General features: G+C 47.9%; 1 protein-coding gene across 6 annotated transcripts in view; it reads left to right on the forward strand.

The window, feature by feature from the left end:
• Positions 1–477: 477 nt before the first annotated feature.
• The window catches only part of HCK (HCK proto-oncogene, Src family tyrosine kinase), a 38,932-nt gene continuing 13,924 nt past the window's right edge, over positions 478–25,485 (forward strand). The window contains exons 1-9 of one of the 6 annotated variants that reach the window (XR_016387906.1): positions 478–705; positions 8,446–8,561; positions 15,326–15,443; positions 18,039–18,081; positions 18,444–18,546; positions 19,371–19,469; positions 21,447–21,550; positions 24,157–24,306; positions 24,773–24,925. Coding sequence is in view for 5 of the 6 variants with exons in the window: in XM_089896676.1 (XP_089752802.1) it covers positions 8,470–8,561; positions 15,326–15,443; positions 18,039–18,081; positions 18,444–18,546; positions 19,371–19,469; positions 21,447–21,550; positions 24,157–24,306; positions 24,773–24,925 (862 nt within the window). In the remaining variant the exon portion in view is untranslated. Of the gene's footprint in view, positions 706–8,445; positions 8,562–12,989; positions 13,100–15,325; positions 15,444–18,038; positions 18,082–18,443; positions 18,547–19,370; positions 19,470–21,446; positions 21,551–24,156; positions 24,307–24,772; positions 24,926–25,485 lie in introns of those variants that run through there. The other 5 variants (XM_089896676.1, XM_089896677.1, XM_089896678.1 and 2 more) reach the window with 5 other exon arrangements.

Consider the following 25,485-nt stretch of genomic DNA (forward strand, 5'->3'; position numbering starts at 1 on the left):
ATTCCTTCAGATGTGAGATTCAAAATCCTTTGGGGCAGAATTAAGATCTCAGGAGGAGGAGATGAGGTGTTGGGGTTCTCGGAAGGGTGGGGTTTAGAATCCTTTAGGGCAGGATTAGGGCGATGGGAGGCAACGTTAGAATACATTGGGGGAGGTGTTAGGTTATTTGGGGGTTAGGACCTTTGAAGGGCCGGTTAAAATTCTTGGGGGCGGGGTTATTATCCCTCAGGGACAAGGTTAGGATTCTTGGGGGCAGGGTTAGAAACCTTGGATGGGCGGTGTTTAAAAAAATCCTTAGGCGGCGGGATTAGGATTTTAGGAGGTGGGGACAGAGATTAGAGTCCCTGGGGTGAGGTTAGAATCTTCGGGGGCGGGTTTAAGACACTTGGGGGCGGGGTTAGCATCACTCCGGGCGCGGCTAAGGAGCCCAGATGGCCTGTGGGCGACACCGCGTCCCTGGTTCAACCCCGGGCGCACCGCCGGGAACTAGAAGCAAGTGGGAGGGACGCGGACAGTCCAGCACGAGAGGGGCCCCATAAGACGCGCGGCCCCGAAGCCCCTCGGAGCGCAGCCCCAGCCTCTTCTCGAAAGTCAGTCCATTTTCCCTAGGGCACGAGCGCCCGGGACGCCGGGGGCTGCCGAGCTGGGGGGGCGCTCGAGCTGCGAGGATCCGGGCTGCCCACGGGACGAGGAGCGGGCGCCCAGGTGAGTGCAGCGCACACGGGTTCGGGGACAGCGGCCCGTGACCCTCGGCCTGAGGGTCTTCGGGCTGCGGAGGGAACCCGGGGTGGTGAGCCGCGTAGGTTGGGTTGCCCGGGAAAGGGACCTTCGTGGGAGCGGCGGACAGGAGGTGGGATGCGGGGGCCGACCCGCGGGGGAGGGTGCCCAGATGAACAGCGGAATTGCCTGGCGGCGAGCCTGGGAAAGCTGTAGGGTGACTTTGTGCCTGAGCCGCCACTTCTCTGGGCAGTCCAGGTTCCCCTTTTGCAAAAGGAAAAAAAAAAAAAAAAAGGCTTCACGGAGCCCGGGAGGGGAAGGCCCTTACGGTTCCTGGTGGGGGTGGGTGACCGTCACGGTCACGGCGGGTTGGCAGCCATAGTGGGGAAGGGGACAGCTGGCCGTAGGCGTGACGGTGCGAGCCCAGGCAGGGCTGCAGCTGGGTCAGCTCGCTGAGCCCCCTCCTCCTCCCAGCTAGGCCCTGATCCCCAGGGGGTTTAGGTCAAACCCCAAAACCTCCTGGACAGACAACAGGATGTGTGGCCCCTGACTTTCCTCCTTGTGAGACCTTGGACAAGTCACTCTCCCTCCCTAAATTCCAATTTCCTCATCTGCCAAAGAGGGCTACTAAGTCTTTCTTCCAAGGCTGCAGTGAGCTAGAATATGTTAGAGGTCATGTAAGTGACAGTTTAGTGTAGTGGTTGGGTAAAGGGTTTCTGGGAGCAACCTGCCTGTTGGACCTTGGGCAGCGGATTTAGCCTTTCTGTGCCTCCATTTCCACAACTGTAGAATGTGGATAATTAAAATGTGGCTCCTTCATAGGGTTGTTTTGAAGATTAGATTGAGTTGCTGAAGGAACGCTCTTAGAGAACTGACAGGTCTAATTGGTTAATACGGGTTAACTATTGTCATAGCTATTACAGCCTAGCCCGGTGGTTCTCATATTTTAGCGGAACAACAGAATCATCTAGAAGGCTTGTTAAAACACAGATTTCTGGGTCTTGACCCCAGAGTTCATGACTCCGTAAATCTGGCACCGGACCCCAAGAATTTGCATTCCCAGGTGATACTGATGCTGCCTGTCCCGGGGACACACTTTGAGGACCACTTTGGCCATCACAGAGAAAGCCCTCAATAGATACTTGTTCTCTTCACTGCTTTATTTTCACTATCCTTTTTTTTTGAAGGGGGTGAGGTTAAAATACAGAAAAATGAAGAGAATAATATACTAAATATCCCAGGAACCCACCACCCAGAATTAACAAATGTTCACATTTTGTCCTGTTTGCTTCAGTTTTTTAAAACATAAAATTACTAAAAGTAACAGTTAAAATTGAAGCCTCCCCCACCTTGTATCCCTCTCAGTTCTGTTTCTCTTCCTCCCCAGAGGCAACCTCTGTCATGAATTACAGTGCTTCCTGTCTGCGCCTTTAAAAAATGTATTACATATATGTGGGTACATAAACAATACATAAAATTGTTTTTCGTGTTTTAAGGATCTACATATATGCTATCTAACTGTGCGATTCTTCTGCAGTTTCATTTTCCCTTGCCTTCTTATCATTAAGTTGTCAGGGTCTAGCCAGGATAAGAAACAGAGCTCTAGTTTATTCCTTCTAAGTGGAGGATCCCAGCAGGGGACCATCCTACCTTACTTCTCATTCCCCTGGTGATGAACATACAGGTTATTCCATGGGTTCACGACAACACACAATACTGCTGGGGCCAGCCTGGATGTGTGGTCTTGGGTGCATGTACAGGTGTTTCTAGGGGAAAACACCAAGAGGCTGGATGGCTCTCCCGAGGGGCAGCTTTTGCGTATGAGGAGGACTGAGGCGTGAAAGGGTCACCCAGGGAGTCTGGGGCAGAGAAGAGAGAAGAAAGAATCTGGCTCTGCTGACCTTCCAGGTCTTTCTAGACCCAGGGCCACTGTCGCCTGTTCTCTACTGCAGGAGGGCAAAAATCTTCATTTGTCTCGTTCACTATGACTGACGCTTAGTAGATGCTGAAGCTGTGGAAGCATGAATCTTTTGTTGTTGTTTGGTTTTTGTTTGTTTTTTTGACCGCACTTCACAGCTTGTGGGATCTCAGTTCTCCGACCAGGGATTGAACCCCGGCCACAGCAGTGAAAGCACTGAGTCAGGGAATTCAGGGAGTCAGGGACGGTCCACTGGACCATCAGGGAATTCCTGGAAGCATGAATCTTTTAAAAAAAATTTTGGATAACAAACATTTTAGCTTATTTTTATAGTCTTTTTCGTGCACATATTATTTAATATAATTAGTAAAATGCTGCATATGCAATTTTTATCCCACTTGTTTACTTAGTATTACATTGTAAGCATTTTTCCATGTCATTAAAACATCCTCGATTTCTGAATGGCTGAATAATATTCCACTGTTTGGAGGCACCATAATTTGTTTAACCATCCTAGCAAAGCACTTTTGTGTAGTTTGTAATTTTTAAAACTATTCTTAGATGAACTTCACATAACATTATAAAGTTAACCATTTTAAAGTGAACAATGCACTGGCATTTAGCACATTCACAGTGTTGTGCAATCAGCACCTCTGTGTAGTTCCAAAACATTTTCATCATCCCAGAAGGAAACGCCATACGTTAAGCAGTTACTCTGTTCCTCCTTCCTCTCAGCCCTTGGCAGCCACCAACCTGCTTTTTTGTATCGCTGGATTAATTTATTCTGGGTATTTCATGTAAACGGAATCACACAAAGCCACACCTTTTGTGACTGGCTTCTTTCACTTAACGTAATGTTTTCCAGGTTCATCCAGTTAAATACTGACACATTTAATTCCTTTTATGGCTGAATAGTATTTCATTGTATGTATACGTTACAATTTGTTTATCCATTCATCTATAGATGGAAATTCAGGTTGTTTCCACGTTTTGACTATTGTGAATGGTGCTGCTATGAGCATGCATGTACATATATTTGAGCACCTGTTTTCAATTCCCTTGGGTATATACTTAGGAGTTGAATTTCTGGGTCATATGGTAATTCCATGTTTAACTTTTGAGGAATCGCCAGACTGTATTCCACTACTTTATATTCCCATCAGCAATGTACAAGAGTTCCAATTTCTCCACATTGTGGCCAACACTTGCTATTTTCCTTTTTAAAAAATTATTATTAGAGGGCTCCCCTGGTGGCGCAGTGGTTGAGAGTCCGCCTGCCGATGCAGGGGACACGGGTTCGTGCCCCGGTCCGGGAAGATCCCACATGCCGCGGAGCGGCTGGGCCCGTGAGCCATGGCCGCTGAGCCTGCGCGTCCGGAGCCTGTGCTCCGCAACGGGAGAGGCCACAACAGTGAGAGGCCCGTGTACCGCCAAAAAAAAAAAAAAAAAATTATTATTAGAGCCATCCTAATGGGCGTGGGAAGCATGAATCTTAATCTCACCCCAATCAGGATGCTCTGTGGGGCCCCTTACCCCAGAGGGTGAGGAGAAAGTTGTCTGCATTCAACGGACTGGTCAGGGCTTGGACTTTAAACTATTTTAGAAGTTAAGTCCCATGAGGGCACAGACATGTCTGTCTCCTAAACTACTGTATCTCTAACACCTGGCACATAGTAGGGCCTCTCAAAAATACGGAATTGAGGGACGTTGAACAGTCCCTCCCTCCCTTGCCTAGGAGGTATTTCAGCAAGTAGGTGTATTTCAATTGACCCCACAAAGTGATTCTTTTTAAATTAGTTGCTAACATTTAAAGTCAAGAGAGATCACATAAACCTGGATTTCTGTCTTCTCTTGAAAAACTGGAGGAGCTGACAGTCCTGGGACTAGAACCCCAAGGTTCTAGACCAATCTCCTGTGCTCCTCTGCTATTGACTCATGGTAGCATTGGTGATGCTGAATGGGGCTGCCCTGTAGACTGCCCCCGAGCTGTCCAGTTTGCAGCACCCTTGCCCAGACCACCTTCCCCATGTGGATGGCCCTGTGGGCCCCTATAGCCACTTGAGTTTTCAAGCCCAGCCCTCCAATCATGACAAGGCCTCCCTTTAAATAGAAAAGAAATGTCAGGCCCAGAGAGGGTAAGTAACTTTCCCAAAGTTACACACAAAGTTAGTAGTACAATCTCTCTTAGCCTCTGTCTTTCTAAGCAAACCCTCACAGCACATTTTTGTTAAGTCTTTATTGAGTTTGTTACAATCTTTGCTTCTGTTTTCATGTTTCCGTTTTTTCGCCACGAGGCATGTGGGATCTTAGCTCCCCAACCAGGGATCGAACCCGCACTCCCTGCATTGGAAGGCAAAGTCTTAACCACTGGACCGCCAGGGAAGTCCCCCCTCACAGCATTTTGATCCCCATCCCATTTCTCTGGTTTCCTCCACCCCAGGACTGGGAGTTTTAGTGTACTTTCAGAGGCATGGGTAATGATACAGAAGAAACCCTTGCTTGAATGTAAAACGTGCCCTGTTCTTGGCAGTGGCTGTGGCCACACATGCTGCACCCTCTGGATGGCACTGCACTGGGGCTTGCATTCCTAATCCTGCCCTATGACACCTGCCCGAGCTCCCACCATCACCATGAAATCCTTTGGTCCAGGAGACTTAGGTGCAACCAAGAGAATAGGTTGCTCTGCCAGAGCAATGAAGCACAGTAGACAGAGCACAGGAGACCTGAGTTTGAGTGCTGACATTGCCTCGTACAAGTCGTGATGCATCAGGCAAACTCCTTCACTCTCTGAGTCTCAATTTCCTCATCTAAAAAATGGGAATAAGAATACTGCCTCATGATGCGTGCAGAACAGTATTCCTTTGATGTTAACACGCACAAAAAAAGATACTCCATATTTTCTATAGGTATATATGTCTCAGATTGAGTTGCCCCAGAAGCAGACCATAGAAAAGATTTCAAATGCATTTACTATTTAGTTTATTTGGGAGCAGATCCCAGAAAACCCTGGTAGGAGAGTGGGGAAGCAAAACAAGGAGAGAAGGCAGCCAATCAAGGTGTGTTATCAAGCCAGGCCCGCTGTGGGCACCTGGAGCTCATTTCCACTGGGAGCTGATGACCGCACTTGAGAAGCAAAGGAACTGGGGTATTTATCTGCCTGCTCCTGTCAGCCACTGGTCGAGGGCTGCTCCTGAGGGATGGTGATTCTCTAGCACTTCCACTTGCCAAGCTCAAGGGCAGAGCAGGCACCAAGGGCCACAGAGAAATCTCTTAGGCAAAGAGATGCAAGTGCTAGCAGTTGGACGTCCAGCGAGTGTTCGGAAATGGTGAAGCGCTGAGCTATGGGGCAGAGCGCCGACAGCATCTTCTCTGATATAGTACATGTATGCAAACGCACATGCAGAGGCTACCTGGAGGGGGGAGGGGTGGCCGTGGAGAGCCTGTAAAGGGTACCTTACAAGCCTTACTCCAAGGGTGACTTCGATTTTGCTGTATTGTTTTCGATTTTTCTTTTTAAAAATTTTTTGGCCACCCCGCGAAGGCATGCAGGATCTCAGTTCCCCGACCAGGGATCAAACCCGGGTCCCCTGCAGTGGAAGTGTGAAGTCTTAACCACTGGACCACCAGGGAAGTCCTTGTTTTCATTTTTAACAAGGACGGTGTATTGTTTTACTAGGTGATGAAAGGTAATTTTAAAAGCAAAAACACATACCCACCAAAACAGAAAAGAATAGGCTCTGTCAACTATAAAAGAATAAGTGTAAAAGGGTCAGAGGATGTGTTTTTTTGGCTTTGAAGTTTCCATTTACTGAGGACAGATTTGGGGGCAGCTGACCTCGGAGCACGTTGGGAGGTTGAAGTGAAAAGTTGTCCCTGGGGTGAACTGGCCACCATGTCCTTTCTGAAGGGGGCCACCTCCACTCAGCTTCAATCAAGGAAAGACTTTGTTCCTCTCCAAGCAGAGATAAACAAACATGGAGAGTCCTTCTCAGTTTAAACACACATTTGTAACTATTGTTTAAATGGGGAAATCTAGGGCACCCTGGCAGCTAAAGGGCACTTTGTTCAATTAGTCAAGAATTTATTGAGCACCTACTGTGTCCTAGTTTTGCACACTAGTATATAGCCATGTACCAAACAATCATTACCCTCATGTATCTTACTTTCTATGGGAGGACAGATGATACATCCACAGGTAACAATAGGTGTGTTAGTTCAGGTCCTTTGAGAAGCAGACTCTCAGAGAGATTAAATGTGTAAGAAATTGATTAGAGGGAATGCCTGTGGGAGAAGCCAGGAGAGGCTAGGAGAGCCATCAGATAGCAGGCACGTCTGACTCCAAATGAAGGAAGGAGGGAGGAAGGAAGAGAACAAGCAAGGAAGGGAAGGTGGAAGTGTCTTAGACTGCAGGGCAGTTCTAAGGAAGGTTGGCAAGGCTGTCAAAGAGCCCTTAGCCAAAGTCTCCTATCAGAGGTCCCCCTGGCACGGGCCTGCCTCAGTATCCCCGCCACACTCAGTCCCTGGCTGGGAGCAGCCCATGGCAACAGTGATGGTCTTCAAAGCACAGCAGCTGGGGCCATTTGTCAATTCTGCTCTCAGTAGAATTGCCACGTTAGGTGGTGGGTAAAGCCATGAAGAAAAGAGCTGGGAAGGGGCCAGAAAGTGATGGGAGTTGGGGGCCGAGTTCCTACCTTAGCCAGGGTGATGAGGGAAGACCCCTCTGAGAAAGTGAGATCTGCAAAGAGATCTGCATGAAGAGAAAGAGGCTTTCTGGGTGACAAACATTCCAGAAAGCAGCATGTGCAATGGTCCTGAGGTGGACACATGGTTGGTGAGTTGAAGAGTAGCAAGAGGCTAGTGTGGCTGAAATGGAAAAATCAAGGGAGGGCTGGAGGAGACAGGACTGTGAGGTTGAGGGGATTCCAGGTCATGGAGCCTTGCCAGCCATAGAGGGGAGTTGGGCTTTTACTCCAAGTGAGGTGGCAGCCCCAGGAGGTTCTGAGCAGAGGAGTGACATGACTTGACTTATATTTTTAAAAGGCTCACTTCTGTAAGAGGCAGAATGGGGATTCAAACCCAGCTCTTTCTGGCTTCAAATCCCATCCTATGTTTTCCAAACTTCCCTGCCCCCTGCCTACCTTAAAGATAGTATTATTCTAAGGAGGTTCGCAAGTGCCCTTGAGTTCTGGAGTTGACCAGGTGACCCAGAGGTAACATTGAACATGCTAAAAACTTACTACATGTTTGGAACAAGTGGTTGGAACACATGCATCTCAGAGCCAACCCTCTGGCCAAGTGAGGCAAATGACCAAAGGCCCGAGTTCCTCTTCAGTGTGTTGCTCTGTCACTTGCTTTTGTGTAAACCAGGTCATGACACCCGCCCTCTCTGGGGCTGCTGCTCCCATCTGTAAAACAAAGGTCTCTCCAGTCCCTTCCTGTTTGCGAAGTCAAAGTTTTGAGCTCTTGATCAGAAAGAAGCTGAGGGTCAGAAAAGGGAAGAGATGGGGAGACAGGGGTGACCCCTAAATGTCCATTATGGATAACAGTCACTTGAAGGTTTGGCTGGTTCATTCAGAAGACAGTCAGGGAACTCGAGAAGAGGGAGCTGTAGGGCTCTGCACTCCTGAAAACTCTTCAGGGACTTGGTCCCTCATAGTGAAATGCTTTCTCCCCCACCCCCATGGCTGAGCTATTCAGAGAAGGGAAGTTTCCTCTAACTGGACAGTCTTGAGCCCTGGGCCTCTGGCGGTCTGCCTTCCTAAGCTTCCTGTTTGTGTTAACTCATCCCCCCTCCCCTTTCCCCACTGCAGCTTCTGAGGCTGACCCAGTGAAGTATGAGAGGCAGGAGAGCTGAGTTCTTGTTCTACTTGCCACTGATCACCTGGGGATGCTCTCTGCCGTGGGCCTCCATTTCCCCATCTGACAGGTGGGTTCATAATTCTGGTCCTGCTGACTTCAGCCAAGTATGGTCAGGCCTAGAGAAGGTTGAACACAATATATTCATTCCACAAATATATACGGAAGCCCTTTCTAAGCATGGCTTCCGTGCCGTCATCTTCATGGGGTCCATACTTCACACACCCTCACCTACTCTAATGGGTCTAGTACTCTCTTTACTTTCTTCCATCAAACTTCCTATCAAGGCAGTCTTTCCCGTAAGCCATTAACACTTGAGTATGAATTGCAATCCCTTGTAAGAATTTCCTTTGCACTGGGCAGGACCCTCTGAGGTTTAAGGGAGCAGAAATTTAACTCAAACTGGCTCAAACAGAAGAAGGGGGTTATTGGAAAGTCCACGAGCACATCAACTTCAGGTAGGGCTGGAGAATCTGTATTTCTTCATTTCTTGGCTCTGCTTTGCAACTGCAAGCCTCTTTTCCAGCCAAACGGATGATTCTCACGGGCCAGGATTGAGTCACATGCCCATCTCTACTTCTATTACTGATTGGCCAGACTTGGTCACAGACCCACCCCTACAGCCAGAGGTTGAAGTCAGCTTTACCACAATCCATGGGTTGAGAATGGGGGAAGGGTGGTTCCCAAAGAAAACTGGGGAGCTGTTGTCAAAAGAAGGAGGAGTAGATGCTACTCAGGAAAGAACTATAGCTGTTCCCTTCAGAGAGCTTATCATCCAACATCTCACTTCATATTTGGGGAAACTGAGGCCCAGAGAGAGGCTGGGACTTGCCTGAGGTCACACAGTGAGTCTGTGGCAGAGGTGGGACCGAACTCCAGGGCTTCTCTCCCCCAGCCTTCACAAGCCTCTGCTTGAGCCTAAAAGCTCCTAGAAAACCATCTCCTGCCCGATCCACAGGATGCACAGGCAGGACCTGGGCTTGGCTCTGAGAGTTCAGGAGGCGTCTCTGAGGCCTCCATAGCCAGCACGGTGACCATGGGAAGCAGCCAGGCCAAGCAAGCTGGACTTTCTCATTTCCCTTCCATGCAGCACCTGCAGAAGCTGAGGGGACGAGGAGCTGGTTTCAGGTCCCAGGAGTTCAGCTGTGACCTGAGCAAGTGTCTTTGTCAGGGATCAGCTGTTCTAAGTTAGTCTGGGGCCAGGCAGGCCACTTCTGCCCTCAGAGCCTGGTTTCAAATCAGGTTAGACAAGAAACATGTGTTTTCAGAAATTTTAAAAAGGCTTTCACATCTCTGTCCCACAAGCTTGAGAAGCAAGTGCCTTCTATTATACAGGGAAGAAAATGAGGCTCAGAGAGGGGAAGTGACTTACTCAAGGTTACACAGCCAGTCAGTGGCGGAACTGGGATCCAAACCCAAGTATTCAGACCCCAAGTTTGGCCTTCATTCCACTACATTGGTTGGTCTCAAATTTTAGTGTGATAAGAATCTCCTAAAGAATTGTTAGAAATGCAGATTCCAGGCCTACATCCCCAGAAACTCTAGTTCATTCAATCCAGAGTGTGGCCCAGGGATATGCAAGAATCAGTGAGGACTCTTTGGGTACAAGTTGCAGAAATCCAACTCAAACTGGCTTAGGCAAAATTGAGAATTTACTTGCTCGTGAATTAGAAAAATTCTGAGGCTGGAAAGTTTTAGGCATAGCTGGATCCAGGTGTTCAGACATGTCTTCAGGAATCACATTGTCTCCATTGTTCAGCTCTGCTGTCCTTTGTGATGGCTTCACTCAAAGGCAGTCCCTCCCTTCATGATGTCAGGACGGCTCCCAAGAGCTCCAGTTTTCTACATCCCTATCTACATCTATACCCACATCTATACCTGCATCCACATCTACATCTACATCTACATCTACATCTACATCTATAGCTACATCCACATCTATACCTACATCTACATCCACATCCGCATCTCCATCTATACCTACATCTACATCTATACCTACATCCACATTCACATCCACATCTACATCTACACCCACATCTATACCTACATCCACATCCACATTCATATCTACATCGACGTCCACATCTATACCTACATCCACATCCACATTCATATCTACATCAACGTCCACATCTATACCTACATCCACATCCACATTCATATCTACATCTACATCTATACCTACATTCTCATCCACATTCATATCTACATCGACGTCCACATCTATACCTACATCCACATCCACATTCATATCTACATCTATACCTACATCCACATCCACATTCATATCTACATCGACGTCCACATCTATACCTACATCTACATTCACATCCACATCAATGCTTATGGAAAGAGAGTGCCTTTTCCCTAATTTTTCCAGCAAAACCCCAGGGCAGACTCTGCCTCGTCTAGGATCACATACATACCTATAACTGAACCAAGCACCATTGGTTGTCGGGGAACATGGAATTCTCTAATGGGCTGGGCCTGTATCAAGTTGTCAATCCCTGAAGGCAAGGGTGGGGTAGCCCCCTGAAACCCCATTGAGTGGGAGAAGCTGGGTGCCCAAGAAATATCCAGGCACTGTTATCAGAAAAGGGATGGATGCTGAGGAAGCAAGAGCAAAAAATGTTCACTCTGCCCGGTTCTCAATTAGAATGATCACGTGAATCACCTGAGCCTTGTTAAAACACACATTCCGCTTTGGGAGGTGGGGCCTGAGATTGCATTTCTAACGCCTCCCGTACGAAGATGCTGCTGGTCTTCATGCTGGCCACACTCTGAGTAGCCAGGCACTCTTACATTTCTAACTTAGTTCAAGCAACTGTGCAGCCCCCACTCTGCAGAGAAGCCCTGGGATATATAAACCTCTTCCCTCGCCCTCTCCCCACCCCCATCCCATGGTTTCCAAACCCACCCAAACATCAACATCATGTATTTGGGGACTATTGTCAACATATAGCAGACTTTGCTGCCAATCGGTGTTCATTGTGTTCTCCAGTGACCTTTATAGGATGATCCACATAATAAATTCTCTTTTGAATTTAGTGCTCAAAAAATATTTGTTTCTCTCAGTAAATTGCCATGCTTCCTGGGATTTTATGTTAACAATGTACAAATTGCCATTTTTATCTTGGCTGCTAGGAAACTCAGAGATAAATCTAGTACTCAATGGCAGTAGCAGTAGCACCCTAGGCTTCTGGTTCAATAATCTTTCCTTTCTAAATGGTGTAGCATAACCCTTTTTGAGTCTTGAAGTGCTCTGTATATGGTTTAATATTATAAGCTCCCTCAAATCCTTTTTGAAAGTCAGTGCTTCTTTGGAACATTCTTGAGTTTCCCCCAATCTTTATTGAAATCCTTCCCATTCTTCAAAACCCAACTCATTATCCTGCTGCTCAATTATTATGAACAGGTTGTTTTTCCTATGAACAAACTAACATACACATGTTAGTGGCAGAACCCGGATATATATTCGTTTTACAAAATGGCTTGATATTGTATATGTTCTGCAGTTTGCTTTTCTCACTCAGTAAGTATTTTAGCAGTCTTTGCATGGCTCTGACTGTCCTTGCCAATCCCTAACAGCTTCTTGGGAAGGCAGTTCTGTATGTCCAGTCTTCCCATCCCAACTGGAGCAGGAACCAGGTCCTGATGCTTTTACTTTGGCCTGACCACATAAAGTGTGGGCTCTGGGCATGTATTTACTCACTAACGGTGCATTATGCTCCTACCGTGTGCCAGGGAGGCACTGAGCTAAGTGCTGAGGGACACAGACATGAACAAGACCAGCCTCTGCTGTGCTGCAGAGATGGAAACTTTCTGTGTCTGCACTGCTGAGTATAGTAGCTTGAGCCACAGACAGGTCTTGAGCACGTGAAACACCGCAAGCCCTAGCTGAGATGTGCTGTATGTGTAAAACACACCCTGGGATGTGAAGACTCGGCATGAAAAAAATATATATATATAAAGCATCTCAATGATAATTTTATATTGATTACATGTTAATAATTTTGACATATTGGGAAAAATAAATACATCTTAAAATTAATTCCCTTGTTTCTTTTTACCTTGAAAAAATATGGCTGTAGAAAATTTTTAATTATATATGTGGCTCACGTTACATTGCTAGGTCTAGTGGTCATGAAAATAAGCATTTCTGAGGCCACTCCAGACCAGGCAGTAGAATGGTTCTCTTGGCTTAGGGGGAAATCACATTTTATGCAAATTTGACTCCTGCCAGTTCATCACTGAAAAAAAAAAAAACTTTATTGTGCAAAAATTGAACTAACGGGAATTCCCTATTTTAAAAAGTTAACTTCTAGAGTATTGTGGTATCTCTACACTTGCAGGCCAAAGGACTTGCAAACAGTGCTTGCTTTATGCTCCAGGGCAGTGCCACATCTGCTAGGGAACGGAAATGGTTATGGTTAACATTTCTGTCGCGCTTATTGTGTGGCAGACACCTTTACGCTTCTCAACTCATCTGTGATTGCAGCCACCCCGGGAGGTAGAACTCCACCATCCATGGATCATGCATGTTCATGCCTGGGGAGACCCATCCCTCAAGACCCTGTGGCCACGCTGAATATGTAACTTGATGATGTAAGGCATACCAAATAGGTACTCAGAGAGGTGGAGGAAGCGGCTGTACCTCACACAGCTATGCTCTTCCCAGAACACCCTTAAGTTAATCAAAATATATGAAATGTAATATAATTTTATGTCATACAGAACCACACAATATGCTGTTTTATTTCCCACAATTGTAAACCATATTTTTCACAAGTCAGAGAGGTATTGGTTTTTGTTTTCAATGCATACAAGTACATTATAAAGCACTGATTCATTGCAATAATTTTTCAAAATAATGATCTAGCACTCCAGGAGTCTGGATTAGTTCCTTACTTTATTCGCAAAAGGCGAATGAAGCAAAAACCGCTCAAGTCTTGATGTGGTAAACTGTTCCCAGTTCCCACCAGGACAGACAGAAAACATCCTTGTAAATAAAAAGAATCTTAAAAAAAAAAAAACCTCTCGTTAACCTAGGAATTTGGGGTTATTTCTTAAGCCACGAACACATGTTTATTTTAACAAGATAAGTATAACTGAGTTCTAACTGCTTTAGAAGAAAATTGTGATTGTGTAGAGATGAGGAAGACAGTTACTTCCTTATGTGCCTGCTCACAGCCTATCTTCTCAGCAAATACATGTGCACATTTTGAGAAAAGAAAGAAAAAGTTTCTGTCACTTTAACAATTAAGTTTTGACTACGATCAGGTAAAAGTGTTTTCTTTAAGTGTCTTTAAATTTGATTAATCCACCAGCAAAGTCTGTCAGCTCTACCTCCAAAATGTCCCCCGAATCTGTCCACTTCTTACCCCGTCCTCAATAGCCACCACCCCGGGCCAGGCCACCAGCATCTCAAGCCTGGACTCCTGCAGTGGACAGGGCTCCCTGCCCTGCTCACTAAAGTCCATACTCCACTGGGCAGCCAGTGGGATTATTTAAAGTACACACTGAACCCCGTCATCCTTCTGCTTGAAACTTGCCATGGTTTCCCATCATCCTTAGAATCAAATCCAAACTCCTCACAACATGGGGCATCCTTGTCACATGCTATCCTCTCTCTGCTGCCTGTGATCTCCAGTCACACTGGCCTCCTTTCAGTGCCTGATTCTCTTCAGTCACATTCCTTTGCACTTGCTGTTCCCTCTGCCTGGAACACTGTTCCCTCAGAGTGTTACGTAACTGGCTCCTTTGTGTCAGTCAGGCCCCAGGTCCAATATCACCTCCTGAGAGAGGCCTTCCCCAACTGCCCTGTGTAAAGAGGCCCCGCATAGCTGTTCCTGATCACATCCTCTTTTATCATCCTCACACTTTTCACTAACTGAATTTATCTTGTTATTTATTTGTTACCTGTTTATCGTCTGTGTCTCCCATCCACCTCCAGAGTGAGCTCCGTAAGGGCGTGAACTTGCTTGTCTTAATCATGGTTTAGAAGAGTGCTCAGTAAATGTTTGCTGAGTAAATGAATGGTTGAATGACCAAATAAATCCATGAGAGAAAGAAGGGAAGGAAGAAAAAAGAAAAAGGGGTCGGGGGAGGGAGGGAAGAAGGAAGGAAGCTGTTAGAAGGCAACTAGAAAATGATATGAGGAATGTGATGACCTTGATTGTTTGAGCCACATTATGTGACCTGATCCTTATCAGTTTATATAAACTGTTGACGTTATATAATGAGAGTATAGTTTTACTTCACCATTTGCTCTGAGCCTGACTCTGTATTGAGTATTTCCCCACCCACGTGCTTTCTCGTCCTCCCAACGCCCGGCGAGGAGGTCGTATTATTATCCCCACTTTGCTGCTGAGGAACTGAGACTGGGGAGCAGGGGCATGGTAAGTGAGCTGCTAGTTGGGGAGGGAGGGGTCAAGCGTCAGCTCAGGCTTTCTGACCCCAGAGCTGGCAGCTCCCACACCACCCCCCCACCCCGACTCTGCTCCGAGGCTCCGCCTGTTGAATTTCAATGATCATCACGATTTATTCTCTGAATAAACTCCCCATCGCAGGGGTCCTTGTTAGCATGACTACGACAGCTTGTCAGCTCTGTGTGGGTGCGGGCCAGACGTGGTGTGGGGAAGCCCAGAGATGACAAGGGCAGAGTGAGCTCCACGTGGCCAGGGTGGGGTGAGGGGGGCAGAGAGGGGGAGGGGAGACAGGGAAGGTGACAGGGTGCCAGCCTGGGAACACGGGGTCTAGAGCCCAGCATCAAAGACTCCCCCGTGTGGGGCTCAGAGCAAGCGGGGCTCATCTCCCTTCTCTCTACCACAGGATGGGGTGTGTGAAGTCCAAGTTCCTCCGGGATGGAGGCAAGGTCTCAAAAACGGAGCCCAACACCAGCCCACACAGCGCTTTGTATGTGCCGGATCCCACATCCTCGGGCAAGCGGGTGAGTTGGGGAAGAAAGGGGAGACCGGCGGCAGCCCGGGGGCTGCCCCAACCTGCCCTCACCGCTTCCTGTTTTCCCAAGGGCGAGCAGGGTGAGTCTGGGGTGAAATGGAGCTTACCGGGTCGCCAGCAGCTCCCTGACTCCCCAGGATACACCTGCACCAAGCACCCAGGGCAGGGATGTCACTGCCCCTTGTCCCACTGCCCAGGCCTTGGCCCATCAGCCTGGGTGACCAGGTCCCAGGGGGCATGGCCGGCCTCACACCTAGGAAGTACCATAAGCAGTACTGCGAGTAATGAGTGAGCAGGTTAGTGACTACAGCAGTTGAAGTAATGACAGGAATGGTGACAGTATCAGCATCATGGCAGTAACTGTAATAACAATGGTAGCAATAACAGTAACAACAATACTAGTGGGAATATAACAGCAATAGCAGTAGGAACAAAAGCAGAGAGAGTAAGTGAGAGAAGTGGTAATACTAGCAGAGGTTATTTGCTTACTTCTCTTACACTTCTACAGAGCTTACGATGAACCAAGCCCTACCTTAAGTGCATTACTGTTATTAACACCTTTAATCCTCACAATAGTGCTCTTGTAGGCCACAATTTGTATTATACCCATTTTACAGATGAGACACAGAGAGATTAAATAACTTGCTGAAGACCACCTGGTTGTAAGGATTGAAACTTGGGCAGTGCAGGGGTAGGAACAAGAGTAACAGAGCCAAATGCTAGTGACAGGAACAGTAGTCATGGTGGCAATAGTGGGGGTCCTGGGAGCAGTAGTTGCCATAGAAGTAGCCCCACTAGTAATGGTAGTTGTGATAGTCAGAAGAGCCGTAGCAGTAGCAATAGTAGTGATTACAATAATCATACTAGTAAAGGGACAACAGTACTAAGAGCAGCAATAACAGTTGTAATAATCATTACTGTTCTTTGAAAACCTACTATGTTCTGGGCACTGGAGTGAGGTATTTCTGTTCATTAATCCTCACCAAAAACTGAGGCTGGAGTTACTTTACTTTACAGCCAGGCTGACTGAGGCTCAAAGAGGTTAAATGGCTCCCCTGAGCTCATACCGCTGGGAAGCAGCAGAGCTGGGTCTTCCTAAACTCAAGGCTAGGTTCTCTGTCCTATAGGATCCTTTCGTCCATGCCCTTACCTGAGGCTGTCCGGGAAGGACAGCCTCTGCTCGCTGCCTGCAGAGGCAGGGGTGCACTCTCTCCTGGTGCCCCTTAGAAGATTCTTCCTTGTATTGAAGGGAGGCATATTACCCCATAACCCTTACTCCTGGATCACATACCTGCCCCTTAGTCCTGCCCCAAACACATGGAAATGGGAGAAGCCTGGAATATTCACCTCCTTCCTTCTGACACTTGACATCTATTAATACAGCCTGAGGTTACACGAGATCCTGAGCTGACATCCTAAACCCTAAGTCACTCCCAGGTCTGCTTCTCACCTGGCCTGCATGTCCCGGGGCCCTTTCTGTGGCCAGGGCTCCAGGTTCTCAGGTTCTCTGAGGCCTTCTGGCTTGTCAGCAGCGGGAAGCAGAGGATTTTCTCCCCCCAGTTTCTGGCTGTTCTCTCTGAGCATCAGGTTTAAGGGACGCTATTATCAGCCATTCACTGTTCCCCTCTTTCAGAGCACTGGTTCAGCAGTAAGTTAGTAACTGAGAAAGGGTTCCCAGGTCATATCAGTTTGCAAAACACTGGGCCAAACACTCCTTCCCTGTAGGACTCAGAGCCTTTATAAATCTTTGTAATGGGCTTTGTGACTCTCCCCAAAAAGGATACACTTCTTAGTGTTTCCCAAACCTATTTCTTTAAATTAATGTTTACTTATGTGTGTAACACACAAATTCATTCTCCTTGAAAATAAAAATCACAGATTTCAGTGAAAGCTACAGTCTCTGCTGACCAATGCCCCCCCTCCCTAGAAATACCACACCCTACCTCAGAGGTATCAGCTGTTGTCAGTTTGGCATGGAACCTTGCAAACCTTTTTCCATGAATTTACACTCACATGTGTACAGTGTGTGTCCACAGAAAGTGTTTAGGATGTTTGAGTGTGTTTTATACCAGTGTATCATATTTACCGTTCTGAAGAACTAGCTTTGTTTACTCAACAATATATCTTTGAGGCCTCGTTGTGTCAGGGATGAGGCGGCCTCCCTTTTATGAGGGCCGCTTAGAGCACCACAGCGTAGGAACCAGTTCCCCTTTGGACAGACGCTTACGTTGTTTCACATACACAGCGGAGCCTTTACTCATGGGCCACGTTGGTAGACCTAGGGTTTGTTCAAACATAGCCTGGAAAACACTGATCTGGACCAAGCCCCTCACTGTATGTCGAGGGGAAGGCGCAAGTACGTCCCCCAGTATGTCCAAGGCTGAAGGCAGAGCCTACAACCCAAGAGACCTGCATCCTTGTGCTGGCTGTGCCCCTAATGTGCTGTGTTACCTTGGGCACTTCCCAGTCCTCTCTGGGCCTCCTCCCATGACTCACGGGGCTGGGATATCCTTTTTGACACAGACCTTCCATGGCTACACACACACTATCGGATTCATCCCCTTCTCCCATTTCTTCCCCACAGTGGCCTGACAGTAGCAACGGCACCCCACCAGGGTCCACAGAGGGTAAGTAGCTGGCAAGCACGTGTAGTGGAGTCATGTTATGTAGCGGATTCGGTTAGGTTCTCAGTCAGAGCTTGAGGCAAAAATCCCAAACAGTCAAAACCACTCTTGAAAATCCCATAAATTTCCCCCAAAGTACTTAGTACAAGCTATTGTTTTTCTATAATGTTGTTTCATAACATGAACAAAACTCCGTTAGCTTTAAACTCAAGAATCGCAGCTGGCATGGCAAGATGCTTACTTATATCACGAGACAGACACATCAAGGGGCCCAGGGCTGGGTGCCAGGTGTTGGGGTGGGAAACACCCAGGACTGTGGGTGTGCTCAGATAAAGCCTCACCATCCCACATGTCTCTCTTCCCAGCAGGTTCTGAGGAGATCATTGTGGTTGCCTTGTATGATTACGAGGCCATTCACCATGAAGACCTCAGTTTCCAGAAGGGGGACCAGATGGTGGTCCTGGAAGAGTGAGTCCCCATTCCACTCCCCTCTAAGACATACCTATCTCCAATACTCAGTTTTGCTCTCTTGTGCTTCAGTAAAGGACCTGATAAACTATATTACACTAGGGTGTAAATGACTGATGAGAACCTGATCGTAATAAAGGAAGAAGAGTTTGCTGTTAACCTGGCTTACAGCCACAGTAAAGGGGCTTGCATACTTGCTAACGGCACATCCAGGCAAGGATGGACAGTAGAAAGTGCTTTCTCAGGGAAGCCTTCCTTGGACTCCTATGATTAAGCTGCAGCCTTACCTATGGACCAGACCCTGCTGAGGTGACTTTGCATTCAGAAATCCACGGGTCTCTGAGCTTGCTACCTCCAATCTCCTACCATCTTCACCATCAGTGGATGTAGTGTCTAGTATGTCCTGGGGCCCAAGGATGGGAGTGGTTATGCTTGGTCAGACTCCTGAGCCCACTCCTTCTGACTCTCAGCCCCAACGAGCCACTGTGAGTCTGCCGTGGGCATAGGGCCCCACCTTACGTATGGCTAATAAGGCCAAGGCCACAAGTCCAGGGAATAAGGGTGAGGCCACAAACCTAGGACTCTGAATGCAGGTACAGGGCTTGATTCTAGCCCTGGGCGGACCTTCAGAGGCACAGTGGGGATTGTTGTAAAGGTATTTACCTTAACGGGGTGAAGGCTGGGAGCGGAGACAGTAGTGGCCCTGCCCTTCACCCTACCGGCTTCCTGGTGTTGGGGGTGTTCCAGGCCAAGGCTGGGGGGCCCAAGAGGACCAGGAGTGGTCCTCCTGCCCTCTGACCCCTTTGCTTCTTCCTGTCCCTCAGATCTGGGGAGTGGTGGAGAGCACGATCCCTGGCTACCCGGAAAGAGGGCTACATCCCAAGCAACTACGTTGCCCGAGTCAACTCTCTGGAGACAGAAGAGTGAGCATTCTATTTCCCCGCCCTCCAGAAGGAAGCATGAACAGAGCCAGCCTTGCTCCTGCCTCAGGGCCTTTGCACTCACTGTCTCCCCTGCCTGGCACACTCTTCCTAGGGCTCTTTGCCTGGCTGGCTCCTTCTCATCTTTCCAGTCTCAGAGAGGCCTTCCCGGTCTCAAGCAGGTTCCTCTCTGAGATTCTCTCTCTCTCATGGAAACCCATTTTACTCCCTTCTAGGCACTTCTCACTAGCAAAAATGATCTTGTTTCCTTGGTTGTTCACGGGTTTGCCGTCTGCCTCCCGCACCTTGAGAACCACTGACCTAAATACCTATGTGAGTCTTACACTCCTGGGTTCTTGTGTCTGCATCAAGAAACTGCTCACAGAGGCTGCCTCTGGGGAGGGCAGCTGGGGCACTGGAATCAGCGTGGGATGAGATCTTATTTCCTCATCTGCCTTGAAATAGGCAATATTTTCAAATGTTTTAAAATGCAAATGGTGCAGAAGGACCTAGGATAAAGAGTGAAAAGTGTTCCTCCCACCCTATCCCCACCCAGCTACTTCCCTTCCAGAAGCAACCAGTCTCTTGTACGTCCTCCCAAATGCTTTATACTTGATTAAGAAAATACATATATCTCCCTCCGTTTTACACAAGTGGCAGATTGAACGCACACTGTTCTACTTTTGTTCAGCTCTTCCGTGCAGCACCTACAGTATCCTCCTTTTCACAGCTGCAGTGTCTGTCACGTAGATGCCCCACTATCCCCTGCCAGCGGTCACTTAAGCTGCTTCCAGTCTTGTGCTGCGGTGAATCTCCTTGCGTATATGTCACTTCCTCCTGTGCAAGATCGGTGGGATAACTTCCTAGGGATGGAATTGCCGGGGAGATAGCTCTTACCCTGTACCCTTTAACATTGCTTGAACATTTTACCATGGCATGAATTACTTTACCAAATGAGAGCAAAGAAGGCAAGTGGGAGGTGTAGAATGGTGACTAAGACCTTGGGCTCTGGAGTTAGACTGCCTGGCTTTGAATCCTGCCCCCACCACTTCCTAGCTATATGACGCCAGGCAAGTTACTTGCTTTCTCTGTTCCTCAGTTTCCTCATCTATAAAGTGGGGATAATAAAGGCAATGATTCCACAGAGTTGTTGGGTGGGTAACAAGAACTTGAGGAATGTCAGCTGTCTGTCTCCCCAGTTGATAGCAGAGGAAACAGAAGTCCAGAGAGGGAAAGCGACGTGCTCAAAATCACAAAGCAGATTTGTGTCAGGGTCAAGGCCAGCTGACCTCTGGTCTGAGGTTTTTCCATCACAGCACATGAACTACTCCTCAGGGAACGGGTTTGTTTGCTGCTGCTTGAATTTTTCCACCCAAGATCCCAAACATCCAGGGAGTATGAAGAAAAGGTCCAAGGATATGGTCCCAAGTATAAAATCATTTGAAATCTCATCTTTTATCTTAGAAATGCATGCCGACTTTATATTCACTCTATATCCACAGAGGAGGATGAACTGTGGCAGTAACAAAGCTCAGCCCTCACTCACATGGGCCTCCAAGACCCTGAAAAGATGGTCAAATGTTCTTGTGAAATTTGAAAAAGTAAGATTTTTGACCACAGTTGGTTAAGACTGCTGTTATTTTTCCACCCAGTCTTTCTGTTCATCACCTTATCCCTCCCATTGGGTGGTGCTGGAATGACCACGAGCATTTTGTATTTGTAACGCTGTGTTACTTTTCTTGAAGAAAGCTCCCCAAATTGCGTAAGTTTCAGCTTCAGCAAACTGGATTCACCAGGTTGGTAAAATGTCTGTTTTAATGTTAAAATATTAAAAGAATGGTTGTTTTCCCCAAAAGAATCTGAGTAAAATTGATCCCGCAGGAAGCCTGGCCCTCAGAATCCTGGTGCCGGGCAAGAGCGCTGAGAGCCAGCCAGGATTGTCCGCCACGGGTTCACACGCTGCACCCCCCTCCCCTCCAGGTGGTTCTTCAAGGGCATCAGCCGGAAGGATGCAGAGCGCCAACTCCTGGCCCCTGGCAATGTGCTGGGCTCCTTCATGATGCGGGACAGCGAGACCACCAAAGGTGATGCAGGCCCTCCCAGCCCTGTGTCCCTGCCCACCCACCCCTACCCCACGGGGGAATGCCCTGGGGGATGGGGGCCTGAACAACTCACCAGCCCACTGCAGCTTCCAAGCTTCCTCCTGCCCTTTGCTCAAGCCTAGTTTGGGCCTTCTCAGCCCCCAGAGCTGCCGGCTTAGGCCAATGGAAGTAGGAGGCAGTGACCGCCCCTAAAAACAACATCCTGCTTGTATTCTTTTAAATATCCATCAAAATACATCTTGTCCCTAGACCTGACTCTTCCCTCTCTCCATACGAAAATGGGTGGCCTCCTCCCAAAGGAAGGCCTTCGCTGGGACCCTGCTTAAAATAGCTCCTTTGAGGTATTTGGAAGTTTTGATGTTGGAGGCCTGCTTCCTGAAATTTCTGTGCTGTGAGGGTGGCTTTGTGCCGGGTCATCGCACAGGAGGCAAGAGCAGTGCCCCAAAACAGTGCGTAACTCAAACTGACATCAACTGAGGCCAGTTTTCCCAAAGGAATGAATGTAAGTAGGAGTCTCGTGATTTCGGATTTCACACACAGAGTGGACCTTTACTACGGTGTTTAGTCTAAAGACTGCTTGGTTCAAAGAAATCAGTAAATTGCGTAAAGTGTGACCTCACAGTACCCTGGGCAAACAGTTTTGGGGCCAACAATCGAAGGCATCTGTGTGACCTTCTACTCACTCCCTAGGTATCTGAACTGGGGAAGCCTGAATGTAGCTAGAACACCACTCAAAATCAGTGTTTTGGGTCAGTGAATATTTAGGCTTTATTTCCTCCCACCCAACAAGCCCCTTTTCAGCCCCCAGAGGAAAAGAAATGGACAAAAAGGGAAAGCCGTACACAGCCCTCGGCTTCTCTTCTCCCGCTGGGCCATCCTGCACACAGGGGCAGACCTACGGGGCAGGAAGGTGAGCTTGGGCCACTGTCACAGCCCTCAGAGGTGGGGGCATAGGCGGGTTCGCCGAGTTAATAAAACTTGCAGCGCAAGTGCCCCAAATCCTATCCTGCTTCTTCTTGGATTCTGCTTCTCCTCACCCAGCATCGGCCAAACCAGCCTCACCTTGACTGGCTAAGAGTGGGGGTCCCAGAGCCTGCTGCCTGGGTTTGACTCCCAGCTCTGCTACTTACAAGCTGTGTGACTGTGGGTGAGTTACTTCACCTCCCTGGACCTCAGTCTCCTCATCTATAAAATTGTGGTGATAAAGAACCTCTACCTTGTGGGGTTATTCATTCACTATAGTGAATAATATCATTTATCATAATACATATAACTATAATTCATTATAATGAATATTATCCCTATTCATTCATTTTTTCTTTCATTCATTTTTTATTCAGACAAGGTTCTTAGTGGCTAGCATGTATGATCAACTGTTATTCATGCAACAGTTTAAACCTCCCCCAAATCCTATGACATGGTGCTACTGTGGTAGAGAAAACTGGGAGACAGAGAGGCTAATAACTTGTCCAAGGACAGTCAGCTCACAAATGGCAGAACCGTGGCCGTGGACTGAAAAACGTGTGTGTTTCTGGTCTATGTGATGCCATGTGTATTAGGTTCCTATTGCTGTTGTAACAAATTACCACAAGCTTAGTGGCTTAAAGCGAGATAAATTTATGATGTTACAGTTCTGGGGGTCGGAATTCTGAAATCAGTCTCACTGGGCTCAAGTTAAAGCGTCCGCAGGACTGGTCCCTTCTGGAGGCTTCACAAAAGAATCTGTTTCTTTGCCTTTTTCAGCTTCTAGAGGCCACCAGCATTCCTTGCCTCATAGCCCCTTTCTCACATCTCTCCAACCTCAACTTTCCATCTTCATATATCCTACTTTGACCTTCTTACTTCCTCTTATAAGGACCCTTGTGATTACACTGGGCCTACCTGGATGATCCAGGATGATTTCCCTATCTCCAGATCCTTAACTGAATCACATCTGCAAAACCCCTTTTACCATGTAAGGGAATATATGCACAGGTGTCAGGGATTAGAACACGGACATCTTGGGAGCTGTTACTCAGCCTGCCACAGCATTTAATGTTTACACTTACATTTCGATGTTTATACTGTAGTAATTGAACTGGATATTTTTGTGTTTGTTTTATCTTTTTGCTTGTTTGTTTCTAAATAGCGTTTCTACCGAACTGGTGTGGTATCTTGGCTTTTGTGATGATAGATTGATAGACAGATAGACAGACAGACAGATAGACGACAGGAAGAAAAAGAGATACTAATAAAGATGATGACAGCCAACATTTAATGAGTGTTTACATCCTGAGTACAAGCATTACTTCTTTTAACCGTCAGGCAATGTGATGGGGTGAGGATGTATGACCAATCCCATTTTACAGGTGAGGAAACTGAGGCCCAGAGAAGTGACATGGTCACTTGTCCAAGGTCTCACAGCTGGACACGGAGCAGCCTGACAAGCACCCAGGAAGCCTGACCCCACAGCCCACTCCTACCCTGTACTCCACTGAGCAGGTGCCAGGACGGTGCCAGTAGTGGCCTTACAGAGTGTCAGGTTGCTGACACAAGGTGGCAGGCCTCCGAGAATCCACTCCTGAGGGGTTTCTCTCTGGCCCACGCAGGGAGCTACTCTTTGTCTGTGCGAGACTACGACCCCCAGCACGGGGACACAGTGAAACATTATAAGATCCGGACCCTGGACAATGGGGGCTTCTACATCTCCCCCCGGAGCACCTTCAGCAGCCTGCAGGAGCTGGTGGCCCACTACAAGAGTGAGTCCTGGGAGTTCCCCGGCGATCCAGTGGTTAAGACTCCGCGCTTTTAATACAGGGGGTGCAGGTTCAATCCCTGATCAGGAAACTAAGATCCCACATGCCGTGGGACACAGCCAAACAAACAAAAAAAGAGTAAGTTCTACTGGGGCTGCCTTCCAACCGGGGGCCCAAGTGGGTGGGCCTGTCTCCCAGGAATCCGGGTCAAGTGTGCACTGCAGCCTCTGAGGCCTGATGATGCTTCCTCCCCAGACAAATAGTTGCTTCGGATTCTCCTGAAGGCCTTTTGAGCGGAAGGGCAGAGGTGGCATCTCATCATGCTCTGTTCTCTTGGGGATGTCCCTGATAGGCACAACCCTTTGGAACATGGGCCAGATACAGTGGACCAGGTGGGGCAGCCCCCAAGGGGAAGCCTGTGGCTGGCCTGGAGCTGGCTGCCCTCAGCTGATCAGGGGCTCTATTCCAGAGGGGAGCGACGGACTCTGCCAGAAGCTGACAGTGCCCTGCATGTCCTCCAAACCCCAGAAGCCTTGGGAGAAAGATGCCTGGGAGATCCCCCGGGAGTCCCTCAGGCTGGAAAAGAAACTTGGAGCTGGGCAGTTCGGGGAAGTCTGGATGGGTAAGGACCCAGGGCCAGAGTGGGGAGGGGAAGGAGGGGAGAGGGAGGTCCTTGCTTTCAGGAACAGCCTGAGGCAAAGTGGGAATGCCACCCAGGGCAGAGGGGAGATTTGAATAATAACCATAAAGGAGCAATTCTTCAGTTCCTCTCTGATAGCATACCAAATTGTCCTGCCATGCAAACACTGATTTGCCTTTGAGGCCAGGCCTGTTGGGGTCAAACACTTTGTTTTGGGAAGCAGGAGTCCTAGATGAGGAATCTGCTCCCTCACATGGAGCTGGGACAGTGTATTAGTTGGGTGTTGAGATAACCTGAACATCTCTTAGGATGATGAAAATTAAGAATGGGAAAGAATATAGGACTTCCCTGGTGATCCAGTGGTTAAGACTCTGTGCTTCCAATGCAGGGGGTACGGGTTTCGATCCCTGGTTGGGGAACGAAGATCCCACATGCCATGCAGCGTGGCAAAAAAAAAAAAAAAAAAAAAAAAAAAGAATGGGTAAGTATAACTGGAGATTTCCAGGTGAGTTCAGTGTTGGCAGCTGAGGAACAAGCTGTTC

The sequence above is a fragment of the Delphinapterus leucas genome, chromosome 15, assembly GCF_059928025.1.
Source record: "Delphinapterus leucas isolate spDelLeu-1000000601 "Yukka" chromosome 15, BTC_Dleu_Yukka2, whole genome shotgun sequence".
In the NCBI taxonomy this organism is placed as follows: Eukaryota; Metazoa; Chordata; class Mammalia; order Artiodactyla; family Monodontidae; genus Delphinapterus; species Delphinapterus leucas.